At 42.7% G+C, this 15,406-nt stretch overlaps 1 protein-coding gene across 1 annotated transcript; it reads left to right on the forward strand.

The window, feature by feature from the left end:
• The first annotated feature begins 7,322 nt into the window (after positions 1-7,322).
• Positions 7,323-14,529, forward strand: LOC149290517 (uncharacterized). Its single transcript, XM_089489310.1, has 3 exons — positions 7,323-7,399; positions 10,862-11,425; positions 14,516-14,529. The coding sequence occupies exons 1-3, from the start codon at positions 7,366-7,368 to the stop codon at positions 14,527-14,529; spliced, it is 612 nt and encodes a 203-aa protein (XP_089345436.1). The 5' UTR covers positions 7,323-7,365.
• Positions 14,530-15,406: the final 877 nt, after the last annotated feature.

Genomic DNA, 15,406 nt, shown 5'->3' on the forward strand with positions numbered 1-15,406 from the left:
GAGCCGTGCTGTGTGGAGGCTCCAGCTCCCCCGTGGACTAACCAGCGGCGGCGGCAGACCGCCGCAAAGCAGCGGTCTGTAACCCGCCGAAGAAACCAATGAATGAATCCTTGCAAATTATAATAAGCTACTGCTCTCACGTCTGATCTAGATGTTTGCACAGAGATCTTTCCTCTTTCCTGGAATTGGGCTCCCTCCAAAATTGAGAAGAGACAGCCTCATCTCCTGTCTGAAGATCATGCATTAAAACTGGAAGCTCAATGCCAGGCCCTGCTGTATCGTATCTTTACTGCCACGTGTAAAAAGGGCAAGGAAAAACACATGTTACAGGAGAAGAAAGCAAATAAAACCTGATCCTTTCTGGTCAAGGTTTAGGTCCTGGGCAAAAGAAGGGAAACCAGGATTTGACTTGGGAGTTAGCAAATGTTGTGTGGCCTGCCCTGCCTGCCCTGGGGCCTCCCTGGGGACCAAATCCATCACCCTTCTCTTCCCCCTCAGTCAGCATTCTCACAAAGGAACCAAATTTAGGGGTCTCCCATCAGCATCTTCAGGCACCCACCTTTCCTTTCCTTTCCTGCCAAGGAAACCCAGAAGGAGCCCTTCTTCATAAGCAGCCAACGACCAAAGCCACCAGCCTTCTAGAACCCTATTCAGGCTCCAAGCCAACCACTAACAATGGTCCAAGTTCAGGGCTGCTTTAACTGTCTGGCTGAATGCTAGGGAATGCTGGGAACTGTAGTTTTGTGAGATATTTAGTCTTCTCTGTCAGACAACTCAGATGCCATAATAAACTAAAATTCCCAGGATTCCCGAGCACTGAACTAGGGCAGTTGAAGTGGTTTATTTCTGCAAACTGGATTATTTCTGCAATGTGTTTTTGACCTCTGTTACTATTTGAGCATCCACAAGGCTCTCTGGGTTTGAAGGGAAAATTCATCATAATCATAATTTCTGCAGTGTTTTTGAACCAGATCTGAGAGAGCCCTGCAGCCTGGATCTGCCCAAATCCCAAATATTGCCCTCTCAGCAAAGCCTGGAGATATTAACCTTTAAGGACCAGAGCTCCTCAAAGGCTGACTTTCCCAATCTCTCCTGAGAGACCCTCCTGGACCTAGAGCAGCCTCAAAGGAAGGAGTCCCATTGAATGGGGGGCCCATGTCTTTCTGAGTCTGTGGGTCCAGAGGAAGAGGACTTTTTTTCCAGGACCCTCTTCCTAACCCACAAGGCATCTCTTAGCATTTGCCCAACATGCAAAGATCAGGCAAGCAAGATCTGCTTTGCTGTTTGAAAAAAAAGATGGAAAAACAATGGGCCCTTGGTATCCTTTGGGATTTGGTTTGGATAGCAAAATCCATGGGTGCTCAAGTCCCATTATACAAAATGGGTGACCTTGGGTAAGTCACACTCTCTCAGCCTCAGAGGAAGACCAATGGCCAACTGGAAGGCAGACAACACACGCACACATCTACATGATGGAAATGGCATTCATTCCGGGCCATGAAACCCACTGCAGGGGAACCTTGGGCAGCAGACACTCTCTCAGCCTCAGAGGAAGCCAAAGGGCAAAGTGGAAGGCAAACCTGAAGGCAAGGAAACCCTGGGAATAAGGTCAGTAGACATGGGTTCAAGGCACGCAGCACACACCTCAGCCACCAAGGCACACTCTCTCAGCCTCAAAGGATGGCAATGGTAAACACCCTTTGACAAAATCTACAAAGCGACTCCTGTGTCAGTGTTGCCTTAGGATCCCCAGGAAGGAATTGAAGGCACACAATTGTCCCCCAAAGTCTGGGAGGAAAAGGAGGAGGAAGGCTTAGAGGACGGGAGTGAGGAAGAGGAAGAGGAGGAGGAGGAAGAGGAGGAGGAGGAAGGCTTAGAGGAAGGGCCTGAGGAGGAGGAGGAGGAGGAGGAAGGCTTAGAGGAAGGGCCTGAGGAGGAGGAGGAGGAGGAAGAGGAGGTGGTGGAGGAGGAGGGCTTAGAGGAAGGGCCTGAGGAGGAGGAGGAGGAGGAAGAGGAGGTGGAGGAGGAGGAGGAGGGCTTAGAGGAAGGGCCTGAGGAGGAGGAGGAGGAGGAAGAGGAAGAGGAAGGGCTTATAGGAAGGGCCTGAGGAAGAGGAGGAGGAAGGCTTAGAAGAAGGGCCTGAGGAGGAGGAGGAGAAGGAGAAAGCCTTAGAGGAAGAGCGTAAGGAGGAGGAGGAGCAGAGAGACCTCTGGAGGATTCTTCAGAGGAAGAAGGAGAAGAAGAAGGGGCTCCTGAGCATACGCAGAGGCCTCTGGGGAGAAGCCCCAGGGAGAAATCTCCTGGTTGTAACTTATTATTACTATTAGTAGTAGCAGCATTAGTATTATTAAATTTTATTTATTTATAAAGACATGTAAAAGTATTTATAAAGAGCATCTCAGGGAGTCTCTATATTATAGCATCAGGAAAGATTTTAGGTGTTGTTAAGGTTTGGAAATGCTGTTTGGGGTCCCTTCTGACTTTGGGGCCCTTTCATCCTCCATTTTGGGTTCCCTGAAGGCCTCAAACTGCCAACTGTCAAGCGCTGAGACAGAGGCAGCCATTTTGTGTTCTGGCGGCCATTTTGTGCTTCTTGTGACTGTGGGGAATAATGTTGCAGAACCTTCTCTGAGCCTCAGTTGAACAGAGGCTTCTCTTTCTCTCCTGAGGCTCCAGAGTCAGAAGGAGGCCAGGCTCCTTGGGCCAAAAGGAAGGAAGTGTGTCCCTTTGTGTCTTTTGTGTCTCTTTTCTGAGAGGGTTTTCTTATTACACAGCTCTGCTCCTTCTGGGGAACATGGGTTTTAAAAGGGATCAGAAATGGGGAGGAGAGTTTTAATACAAGTCTTATTATTCTTCCTCACAAACATTGGGCTTTGGCTTCTAACAGGAGGCTAGTCCTCCAAACAAGGCCAAAAGTGGCTCCTTTGGGAGGTTTTAAAAGTCTCCCCAGTTTCCTTATTAATAGATTTTCAGGCAAAAAGGAAGGAGACAGACCAGAATAACTCATATTACCAAGAATGAAACAAACAAACATACAAACAAACAAGAACAACAAAAATAAGAATTAGACAGAAAAACAAACTGCTTATATTTAAAAAAAGCAAAACCATTTTTAACAGGATAAAAGTATGAATTGGGTTCTTCTATCCTTTATAACCGACTGAGGCTGTGTCTGAACTACAGAAATAATCCGGTTGGAAACCACTTTTTTTCTTTTGTAATTTATTTATAAACAATCCTTTACAAACAAAAATGAAAAAACATACCAATACATTTGCATAACAAATACAACTACAACAACAAAAATGTACAAATACCTATAACATAGACATACAACATGCAATAAATAACATCCTCATATACAAAACAGTCAGAAATGTACTATTAAGTTACTTCCCAGTTAAGCTAAGATGACCCTTTTATTTAATTTACTTAAATTCCTACAAGGTATCGATACGTGTTAAACCTCTAATGTTCAAGTAGACTTTCCATATGATATCTGGGATTGTAAATTAATAATTAGTATTACAAAATAAATCAAAGCATGACCAGTCCTCTTTAGTTTTCTCAACTGGTTTATCCCTCATGATTGCGGTTAAAATGTCCAATCCCTTTGCTTCTCTTAGTTTAATTATCCACTCCTCTATTTTAGGAATGTGGATGTTTTTCCAATACTGTGAGGGACCATCTACAAAATTAGTCAGGAAAATCTTTTAGCTACTTCCTTTTTCAGTTTACATGACATATTCAGCAAAAAGATCAAAGGGTTTAAAGGTATTTCTTCCTGTAAATGCCATCAAAGAAAATGCCATCAAAGAAAACCATTATCCTGAAACATGGAAACAAGCTAATTTAACTTTGCTGTTAAAAGAAGATTGAGATGCAACTGAGGTAAAGAGCTATAGGCTAATTTCCTTATTAAATATGGATTATAAACTATTTTCTATTATTTTGGCCCATAGACTCAAAAAAAGTTCTTAAAGACTGGATTCATAAGGACAAGTCAGTGATAACATACAAAACATCTGAAATATAATTGAATATTTTCAAAGGCACAACGAAAAAACACTTATCTTTTTAGAAAAGGCCTTTGATAACATAGGATGGGATATGTTATTTGTGACACTTGAAAAATGGAAATAGGAGCTTCTTATTATAGATGGATAAAGGCAATGTATAAAGATCAAAGAGCCAAACTAACTGTTTGCTATAAAAAACAGAGGAATTTAAGATTTCTAAAGGTACAAGGCAAGCTTTCCCACTATCACCTTTTGTTAATTCTGATCCTTGAAGCACTGAATAATAGGATAAGATTAGAAAATAAGATCAATGGAATAAAAATTAAAAACAACTGAGTTTAAAATGAGAGTCTTCTCAGACGACATTTTTATTCCCTGGAGAACCCAGAAAAGAGCACAAGACAATTGATGGATGTAATAGTGGAATTCAAATATGATTAAGGACTAAAAGTAAACAGAGACAAAACAACATTAATAACACAAAATATGGGGAAAAGGAAGAACAAATCCTGGAAGAAATTAGTTGATTTAAAGTGGGAAAGAAAGTTAAATATCTAGGAATCAATTTAACAAATAAAATCTCATATCCATTTCCCAATAACTATGAGACACAAGGAAGGAAATCAGAAAAGACCTAGAAAAATGGGGGAAATTACGCTTATCGCTATTAGGAAAAATATCACTGATCCAAATGAGTTTCCTTCCTGAAATACTGTTTCTGTTTCAAGCGATACCCATCATCCAGAATGAAAGACCATTGAATCTATGGCAAAAGGAAATCTCAAAATTTATTTGGAATTAAAAATAGAGCCAGGATAAAGACGAAAATACTTTGTGATGACAAAAGTAGAGGAGGGCTGGGTTTACCAAACTTAAAACTTTATTTTGCTGCTTATTGTTTAGTTTGGATTAGAGAATGGTTTATGTCAGAGAATGAACAATTATATCTGGAGGGTGAACATTTAAGATTTGGGTGGCATGGAGACCTAATTTACAGCAAAGAGAAAGTTCATAAAGTTCATAAAGAAAGCTCAAATCATTTCATAAGAAAAGCAATATTGAAGATCTGGGGAAAACAAGTGTAGAATATGTCCAAAAATACCTTTATGGTGTTCGCCGCATGAGGCTCTTTTCGGGAGGAAAGGTATCCAGAAAACTAAATGGTTGAGATACAAGGATGTCCTGAAAGAATCGCAAGGAAATCTAGACATCAAAACACAAGAAGAACCTAAAGAATCTGGCCTAGATTGTCACTGGTATCTTTATCATCAAACGAGGGAGAGGTTTAAAATAGATGTGAAATTAGAAGGAATACAAAGTGAAAAATGGAAATTGTGGAAGCCATGCTCCATGTTCATTCCATGCCTGATGAGAGTGTTGGGTGTGAGGCATTGGAGAAGCATCCAGCTGTGTTTCTCTAGCCAGAAGCCAAAGGAAGGCATTCTCCTCTGAGGGCCACTGGGGAGGTCAGGAGGTTTCAGCAGATGATGCGCTCATTTCACATCTAGCTACAGGGACATAGCCAGGGTCCTCTCCAATTCCCCATCCCCTGACCCCCCTCCACTCTCACAAGGCATGGAGTGTCAGGACCATGGTGAACAGGTCTGAGGAAATGACATGCATGTGGCCACTAGATGGAGCTGTTGTGGAAGGCATTGACAGCTCTAGTGGCAGTTAGATGTGTCAGCATTTAAACAGTGCATCACTGGAATGTTGATGCAACTGTCAACTGTCATTCTCAACTGTCACTGAGGAAGAGTCAGACAGTGTGTGCCTCAGAGTGGGTTGTTACTGGTGTGGATGGTGGAGGGTGTTGATGTATATAGTGTTGTACACAGTGGAACTTCTCATATGAATAAAAGCCTCATCTGAGAGAAGATTACAGTGTCTCTTTGCTCACTGAGAAAGCGACAGGTGTTTCTTCAGTTCACAATCTACTGACTACAGTCAAGATACAGAATCTGGCGCCATACATTAATGTTTAGCTTCATGTGCTGTGCAACATAGCAATGTCAAAAGCATTTTAACATGGAGTATCTGTTGTGTAGGGGAGCTGCAGTGAATCTATGCTAGGTCCAGGGGGCTTTGGTGAAGAGGGAGGAAGGAGATACCCATCTCTGCATTGGCCCAAAGGAGGCATATGTCACCTGTGTATTTCACTAGCACCATGCTGTTCTTTGTGTCTTTGAGTGATGCGGGATTTTTTGACAAACAAAGCCTAACCCTAGTCTCTTTTCTCAGGAACTTCATATCGGTCTCCTTGTACACAGATCTGGGGCATATTTTGCTGGAAGAGACCCAACTGCAGGGCCACCAGGACACCCTCCCCCTTACCCACCTAATGGCCAACACAGAGGCCAAGCAGAGGAAGTTGGGCTCCAAGAGAAAGAGGCGGTTGAAGTACAACAACTCTTTGGTGAGTTGCCATCCTTACTATTAGTTTCATTTGTGTCATTGTTGGGCCAGCTCATGAAAGCAAGTGGAGAACATATTGTCCCAGTTTGGCAGAGAAAGTTCAGGTTAATCCTCTGTTACCCTACTTTTTCAGATGCTTTCAAAAATATCCCATTTTCTCTCTCCTCCAGCCACTTTCCTCCTTCTCCTCAACTCATTTCAGTTGCTGCAAAATGACTTCCAAGGAGTTTGCACCCCATCAACTCAAAAGGGGGGAGAGGAGAGGAGATAAGTTGCCAGGGTCTTCCCTTGCCAGGAGGCTGAGGCAAAAGCAAACTGCTGTGCCCTTCATAGCTTGTGTGATCTTCCCAATAAACAACTTTGGCCATCCTCACCACCTTCTGGTGTTGCTTGTCCACATGTGCCTTGCTTTTTCTGTCTGTGAAATGTTGGGGATATGGGAGACCATCTCTGGATCTAAATTGGGGGTGGGCCCAGTGGCCCTCATGTACACAGTGCTCCCCAGAACTGTTTTTTACGAATGACATTTCCTCTGAAATTTGGCAAGAAATGGCTAAATGCACCATAATTGTTTTGTGGCTGAATGTACTATATATTTTGGGAAAGTCAGTATCCCAATTCATCCTCAATATCCCACACATGGCCTAAATTATATTCTTTATTATATTGAAAGGATTCGAGACAAAGTGGATCTCACAGGCAGTAGCTTTTTTCTTGCTGACAGAATTTAAAGTTTATTTCCTGGACTGAATTCTGAAGCGATCAAATAATATTTGGATGCACCATGTGCTTTCCTCCCCTTTTGCTTAGTCACTCTCTGGATGAGGGCTATTTTCTATTTCAGGTGACCTTTGCAGATGTGGCAGTATATTTCTCAGAGGATGAATGGAATCTGTTGACAAAGAAACAGAAACTTTTGTACAATTCTGTAATGATGGACAATTATGAGAATGTGGCTTTTGTAGGTAAGGAACCTGAACCCATTGCTCTTTCTATAAAGACTGAGGGCCCTTTCATACTATATCAATAATAATAATAATAATTTGTTTTATTTATATACCGCTATTCCAAAGATCATAGCGGTGAACAGCAAGTAAGCTAATTAGCAAGTAAGCTAATTTGCCCCCAACAGTCTGGGTACTCATTTTAGCGACCTCGGAAGGATGCAAGCCCGAGTCGAGCTTGGGCCCTTTTGCTGGTCTTGAACTCGCAACCTTGTGGTTTTGAGTGAATGGCTGCAGTACAGGCATTTAACCACTGCGCCACCATGTCGCTATGGTTCCATTAGAATTATAGTATCATAGAATAGGAATAGACCACAAGGGCCATCCAGTTGAACCCCCTTCTGCCATGCAGGAATACACATTCAAATCACCCCCAAGAGATGGCCATCCAGCCTCTTGAAAGACCTCCAAAAAAGAGGACTCCTCCAAACTCTAAGGGAGTATATTCCACTGTATAAGAGCTCTTACTGTCACAAAGTTCCTGCTAATGTTTCGGTGGAACCTCTTTCCCTGTGGCTTGCATCCATTGTGGTGTCTCCCTTTCTCTGTAGCAGCAGAGAGCAAGCCTTTTCCTTGCGCAAAATGACACCCTTTCAAATATTGAACAATGGCTATCATATCCACTCTTTATCTTCTTTTACCCAGGCCAAACATAACCAGCTCTCTAAGCTGCTCCTCATAGAGCCTGATGTTTTCCAGACCCTTCACCACTTCGGTTGCCCTCCTTTGGACATGCTCCAATTTGTCAACATCCTTTTTGAATTGTGGGGCCCAGAACTGGACACAGGATGATTCCAAGTGAGGGCTGACCAAAGCAGAATAGAGTGACACTATTACTTTCCTTACTCTAGAAACTATTCTTGTAATGATACACCCTAGAATCACATGGGCCTTTGTAGCTGCTGCATCACACTGTTGGCCCATGTTCAACTTGTGGTCTCCTTGGAATCCTAGAGCCCTTTAAAGCATAGTTTAATTGTGATAGCAACATCCTGTAGAATATCTGAATTTGTAGTTCAGTGAGGCACTATTGCTCTCCAGCTTCTAAGGATTCTAAATACTCCATCCTAAACTTCCTATTCTAGGATTTTGTGGGGAAAAGCCATAGAGATTAATGCTTTTCACACCCAAATTGTACTCAGCACATCCCTGGGCAAGTTTCCTACTTTTTTTGGCGCCTCTTCCATCCTTTTAAAGCTCTGGAGAGTCTTCTTGGGGGAAAGACCTCTCTTGGGCCTGCAGTGGCTCAGAGAGAGCTCAACAGTGGTAAAATGGCCTCCACTTCCCCAAAGAGATGCTGTGGGATGCTGAGGGGCAAAATATTATTTCATTCTGACCCCCCTCCCCCCCCCCCAGCAATACAATGTGGGGTTGCCCCTGAGATCTCCTCCAAACCCCATCAGTAGTCCATGCCTGTCTTATAGATGTTTTAAGGCTGTTTTAAGACTGCTCCCTGGCACTTCACCCTCACCAAAATTGGAGTCCAGGTCCCAGCTCCTTTGCTCTGCCTTTGCCAATGAATTATTTGTATATTGATTATCCTGCCTTTCTCAAGAAATGGGCCTCAAAGTGTCCCTTTTATGCATCACACTCTGTGCGTATATGTCTGTGATAAAGAGACGGACGGAAAGTGAAAAAGTGAAAGGCATGGAAGAGATGCTGAAAATAAGATGCTGATGGGCAAGAAAGAAGGTTAGAGAGCAGAGGGAGAAAGTGAAGGGGATCAGGCCTCTGGGAGCCAGGAGGGGAAGGCAGGAGCAAAGCCAGGATCGCCTAGCTCTGTGCGGAGAGGAAGGGACCCCTGGGAAGGGCCAGGAGAGGGGCCTTGGGGATTGGGAGGCAGTTCTGACAGATTTTAAGAACTGGTTTCAGTGAACTAATGAGAACCGGATCAGGTCCTTGTTTTCAGACATATTAAGTGGTTTTATTTAGCAATTATGAGTAATATTTAGGAAGGACGGAAATGAGGACACAGTTAGAGAAAAAGCACTTTTATTTTCCAACCTGAGCTTGCTTAGCTGCCTTTTTGGTTCCAGAGGCCCTTGCAAGGACACTTGCAAGTGCTATGCTTTGGGAGGGGGGGGATTTGGTACTTAGCCCAAAGAAGAGACATAATTTTGTTCAGGCAACAGTGACCTCAGCCCAACTATACCAGGCACACAATCTCACATAACTCCAGAGGCATTTCAAATGGGTTTTTATGTTTTATTTAGGGAAAAAGCAAAATACATGCACCCACACGGCGCGCGCGCGCACACACACACACACAAGCATTCATTCATACACACAAGAGGTAAGTAAAAAAGGTGGGATTGGTGAATAATGTAAAGCTATACTAATGGTAATACATTTCCTAGAATGTTCTTGATTCCAATTGCTGAGGGTCCTGCAAGGGAACGGAAAGTGGGTTTGTTGAGTATATTGAGGCGCTTAGCCATGTAAACCAACAGAGTTTCTCTCTGCAACGGGACTGACGCCAAAGAACAATAACTATCGGGGCGGACATTTATACTGAAATTGTTGCTTACAGAGACTGAGGGTTCAAAATGGTTTAAATCGCTTTAGTATGTTTCCTGGGTGGGGAAAGAATTGTCTGAATCCAAATTGAATGCAACGGATGCCTGATGCAAATACCTCAGACAAAAGGGATTAGCACACCGGCTCTCAGGTCCTTCTTGGCTCTGAATTCCAGTCCTGTTCATAAGCCAATGTACAGCGCGATCTGGAAACAACACTTCCAGATGCAGCTCAACAATAACATAGCAGAGTATGGAAACACATATCCAGATATAGGTTTTGGCAGTGCACTGATTACTGTCCACACTTAAAAGTATCTCACAGACACAGTTGATTTCACCCAAGTCCTTGGAGGTTCTCCATCCTGAGTTGCAAAATAATACAAATATTTGCAAGCTCTCTGACTTCCATCAACTTCACCATCTCTTGTACACACAACTCCAATCCAGTCCACAGCAATCCGCATGTGAGCTGTATACTGTATTGGTTGTGAGTCATCTCCTGGTCCCAAACAGCATTAAGTGACCTCTGCAGTTAGATTGCATCATGCTTTGGGCTCTGACTCAGGAAACTATGGCAGTCTCATAGGAAATGATGCCACTTGTCAATCAAAATATTTTAAATCATGTTTAATGGAATATTTTTTCAACAGCCCTTTGACTATCTGCTTCGACCAATTCCCTTAAGGCAGTTCTACTACAATCTCTTCTTTGCTCCTGTCAGTAGGGATACAATTGTTCCATGGATTTCGGGACATCTGCAATAGTGTCATGCTCAGGTCACTCTCACCAACTTTATTAATTTAATATCAAATAGGGAGGGTTCAGCAAGGGCTAAAAATTGGGGTAACACCCTCCTCTCTTAATTCTGATATTCATTCTTGACTGTGATTGTCCTTCTTTACAGAAGAACTTGTGAGTCATGAGAGAGTCCACACAGGAGAGAAGCCATACAAATGCCAGCATTGTAAGAAAGGTTTTTCTTCAAAGTCACACCTAGTGAGACATCAGAGAGTCCACACAGGAGAGAAGCCATACAAATGCCAGCGTTGTGGGAAAAGGTATGCCTACAAATCAGTCCTTGTCATGCATCAGAGAATCCACACAGGAGCAAAGCCATACAAATGCCAGCATTGTGGGAAATGTTTTTCTCGGCAGCCACACCTAGTGATACATCAGAGAGTCCACACAGGAGAGAAGCCATACAAATGCCAGCATTGTGGGAAATGTTTTTCTTGGCAGCCACACCTAGTGAAACATCAGAGAGTCCACACAGGAGAGAAGCCATACAAATGCCAGCATTGTGGGAAATGTTTTTCTCAGCAGCCACACCTAGTGACACATCAGAGAGTCCACACAGGAGAGAAGCGATACAAATGCCAGCATTGTGGGAACTGTTATTCTCAGCAGTCAAACCTAGTGACACACCAGAGAATCCACTCAGGAGAGAAGCCATACAAATGCCAGCATTGTGGGAACTGTTTTTCTCAGCAGTCAACCCTATTGACACACCAGAGAATCCACACAGGAGAGAAGCCATACAAATGCCAGCATTGTGGGAACTGTTTTTCTCAGCAGTCAACCCTATTGACACACCAGAAAATCCACACAGGAGAGAAGCCATACAAATGTCAGCAATGTGGGAAATGCTTTTCTTGGAGGTCAGGCCTATTCAGTCACCAGAGAGGCCACACAGGAGAGAAGCCACACAAACCCAAGCAGTGAACGAACATTATTTTTGTAAAGAAGGAATACAAAATATTTCTTCAATCCAGCCGTGCTAAAAGGCCCTTATGATTTTATATGTACGATTTTTCTGTCCATATGTCTGTGTATGTTTTAAAGTTATGTTTTGTTAAGTTTAGGTTTTAATTGCTACTAGTAAAGATAATTGCTTTGGGTTATAAATTTGGCGGCGGATTGTGGGTCGTGGTTTATGTTAGTTAGATGGGGGGCTGGGATTTGTTGCAGCTAACTAGAATAACAATGATAGCATTCAGAATTTGTGGAATTTTAGCCAAAGAAAGTTGGGGACTGGTAGTAACACAAAGGGAGAAAGCTTCTTCGAATGTCTGGGGCAGGGAGAGATTGTGCATGTGAGAAGGATGGCAAAGTGTGGCTGGTTAATAATGGGGGATAGATGGTAGGAATTGTAGGTGGGGGCTAGGTTTGGTAGAAGGTAGAGTTTTAGATTTTGGGGTTTCAATATATTCTTTGGCTTGGGGAGGACAGTTCTGGCTTGAAAACTGAATTTCTGACTATTTGTTTTCAATAAAGTTCTTTGCTATTTCAAGACTCTTTGATGCACAGAACTTGTGAATTTGCACAAAACTGACCCTTTCTTCTGTCCTCAGTCGTCAGCTCCATTCCCAACCATAAGAACAGCAGAGGCAAACACACAAACATCTATATCTATATACTTACAGTATACACAGAGAGACTATTTCCAAAGCGAGCCTTTCTTTCTTGGCTTTCCTGGGCTCCATTGCGGCCTCTTCAAAATCTCTTCAAAGGAAGGAAGGAAGGAAGGGGGGCTGCTGAACCCCTGGCGAACTCCTTCCCTTCCCTCAAAAGCTGACAGTGGAATAAACAGCAGCAGCAGGAATGATTTGATGAATAAACAAGGCAATATGATTAAATTAAAAAGTTAGAAGAAATAAGAGAAGAAGGTAAACAATGCAATTGGCTTATTTTCAGGCAAATAAGAGAGAGATTTTTGTTGGATATGAAAACATATGGAATAGAAATAATTAGTACAGAAATACTAGGAAATGTGCTTGCTATTGGGAAAGGTTCACTTGTGAGATTGTATAAAATCCTGTTAAAACATGAGATGGAATCTCTTATATACACAACTCCAATCCAATCCTATCCACAGCAATCCACATGTGAGGTGTATACCGTATTGGCTGTGATTCATCTCCTGGTGCCACACAGCATGAAGCATCCTCTGCAGTTAGCTTGCATCATGCCATGTGCTCAGACTCAGCGCTCTCTGGCCATATCGGTGATGGCATGGGGACACCTTGCCGACAGCTTAGCATGCAGTAAACTCTGTTTTCACTCGGCCATGTGCGTTCCCTGCCCATGCCCAGAACGGAGACAAATGTGTGTGCGATAAGTTCCTATGTAAAGCACTGTGCAAACTTTATAGCACTCAATAAATAAATAAAGAATAAATAAATAAATAAATAATAAATTATCAATCAATAAATAAAGAAAACATGGTTCAATGGCCAAGAAATCTTGGACACAATATTGAGATGGAAGAATGGGAGTTAACCTGGAAAAGGAGGATAAAGTACACAGCTTCCAAAGCCCTGAGTGAAAGCTACTACAAAGTATTTTTATATAGTATTTGAAACCTGAAAAAAATCCATAAAATATCTAAGACTTGTTCTGATGGGTGCTGGATGTGCGGAAATGAAAAGGGCACATTTTTCCATCTCTGCTGGTCCTGTGTCAAAGTGAAAGAATACTGGAATACATTGTATAACAAGACTGGTAGAAGAATGGGACAAAGTGATGGACTATATCAAAATGATAGAAGATTTAAGGGGATTCATAGAATCAAAGAGACCCCAAGGGCCATCCAGTCCATCCCCGTTCTGCCATTCAGGAACTCTCAATCAAAACATCCCTCACAGATGGTCATCCAGCCTCTGCTTAAAGACCTCCAAGGAAGGAGACTCCACTATACTCCAAGGAAGGAGTGTGTTCCACTGTTGAACAGCCCTTACTGTCAGGAAGTTCCTCCTAATGTGGAGCAGGAATATCTTTTCCTGGAGCTTACATCCATTGCTCTGGGTCCTTGTCTCTGGAGCAGCAGAAAACAAGCTTCCTCCTTCCTCAATATGACATCCCTTCAAGTATTTAAACAGGGCTATCATATCACTTCTTAACTTCTAACTATACTTCTATTGATGCAGCCTAAAATCGCAACGGCCTTTTTAGCTGCCGCATTGCACTGTCGACTCATGTTCCATTTGTTGTCTACTTGGACTCCTAGATCTGACCTGACTTGCCTTGTAAAATTCATTGAACGGCTCTCACTAGAGACAAAGCTCTGTGTCCCATTGTATCCAACCCCCTTAGTGGCTTCCATCTTAGTGGGACAGTGAATCCATGTTGGTTTTAATCTTGACTGTCCAAGGGATTCAATTTATTGGTGGGAAGAGAGTTCAGTAAAAAGTTTGGGGTGGATTTAATGCTCCCCTGCCCTGACCTCCGTTACTTTAAGGATAAATTCTCAGTGGGGAGGAATAACTAACTCTCTTTGCAAGACAGCCAGATGCGAACACGCTGCCCAACTCTAAAACACCATGGAAAGTGCATGAGGCTTCTTCTGTACCTTGTCAGTTAGTTCCAGGTCGTCGTCTGGAGCCCATTTCCAAAATAGAGTCAGCACCAGAGAGAGCTCAGACTAAAAGACAGAGCAGATTCACCAACCCACTAACATGGAAGTCTCCATTCACTACTGTCTATGCGAGATAACTCCAAGCCATTGTCCTCCAATGTCCTCTTTCCCTCCCAGTTAACATTTGTAGATTATCCCTTGCAGATCTTGGAGAATGAACTTCCTGTCAGGGATGATGGGAGTTGTTGCTCTTCACCTCTGGCTCGAACTCACCACCTTGTTACGCACCGGCGCTGACCAGTTTTGGCCAGTGGTTAAAGCTTTGCTCTAAAGCAGCAGAGTTACAGAGAATAGGCTGAAGACCCTGACAAACTCTCCAAGCCTTCTCACTCTTGCTTCCACAGAAGTCTTCCCACTTCTTCAGGATCCAGCTGGCTCTTGTGTCTTCACCCAAGACACCAGACAACTCAGTAGTCTTATATAAAAGATCTACTTTATTCTACTATATACAGCTCCACAACTCCAATACAACAATACTCCTCACTGCTACTACCCACAAAATACATTAGGATTCATAGCCATTATTATAGTCCTTGGATAATACCACCCACTCTTGTCAGTATCCACCCAGTGGGCGTGTACATCCACTCTCATTGGTTCTCTTGTTTCTACCCAGAATTAATTGATTTCATCATCTCAGCCTTGACCACTTAACAATTCTCAGGTGTGTTCAATTATCCACTTTGCATTTCTGTCCTTGGCATTTAGGACTTTTTAATTCCATTACCTTCTACACCTGTGTGGCTCCTAATTGCTTCTGCTGAGTCACCCTGACTCTCACATATATGTTTTATTTCATTCACTGTATGTCCCATGTTGCTTTTTCCTTAACAATCCCCTCCAAAATAAAATATTGTATGTGGCTTACAATGTCATTCCAACCATTTGTGTCAACCTTTCATGTTTTTCCACTGTTAAAGCTTTAGTAAACAAATCTGCTATGTTATTTTGTGTTTCTATGTATCTCAACTCTATTTCTCCTTTTTGAACCATGTCTCTCACATTTTGGTATCTTACACCCACATATTTGGTTCT

The sequence above is a fragment of the Sceloporus occidentalis genome, unplaced genomic scaffold (assembly GCF_023333645.1).
Source record: "Sceloporus occidentalis isolate IW3139 unplaced genomic scaffold, rSceOcc1.0.p SCAF_39, whole genome shotgun sequence".
NCBI classification, from domain to species: domain Eukaryota; kingdom Metazoa; phylum Chordata; class Lepidosauria; order Squamata; family Phrynosomatidae; genus Sceloporus; species Sceloporus occidentalis.

What these genes read in the sequence shown, in the direction of transcription:
- LOC149290517 (XM_089489310.1), top strand. Translation starts at nt 7,366, where the DNA reads ATGATGGACAATTATGAGAATGTGGCTTTTGTAG. An exon ending in TGAGAATGTGGCTTTTGTAG is followed by an intron (nt 7,400 to 10,861) that starts GTAAGGAACCTG and finishes CCTTCTTTACAG; the next exon opens with AAGAACTTGTGAGTCATGAG.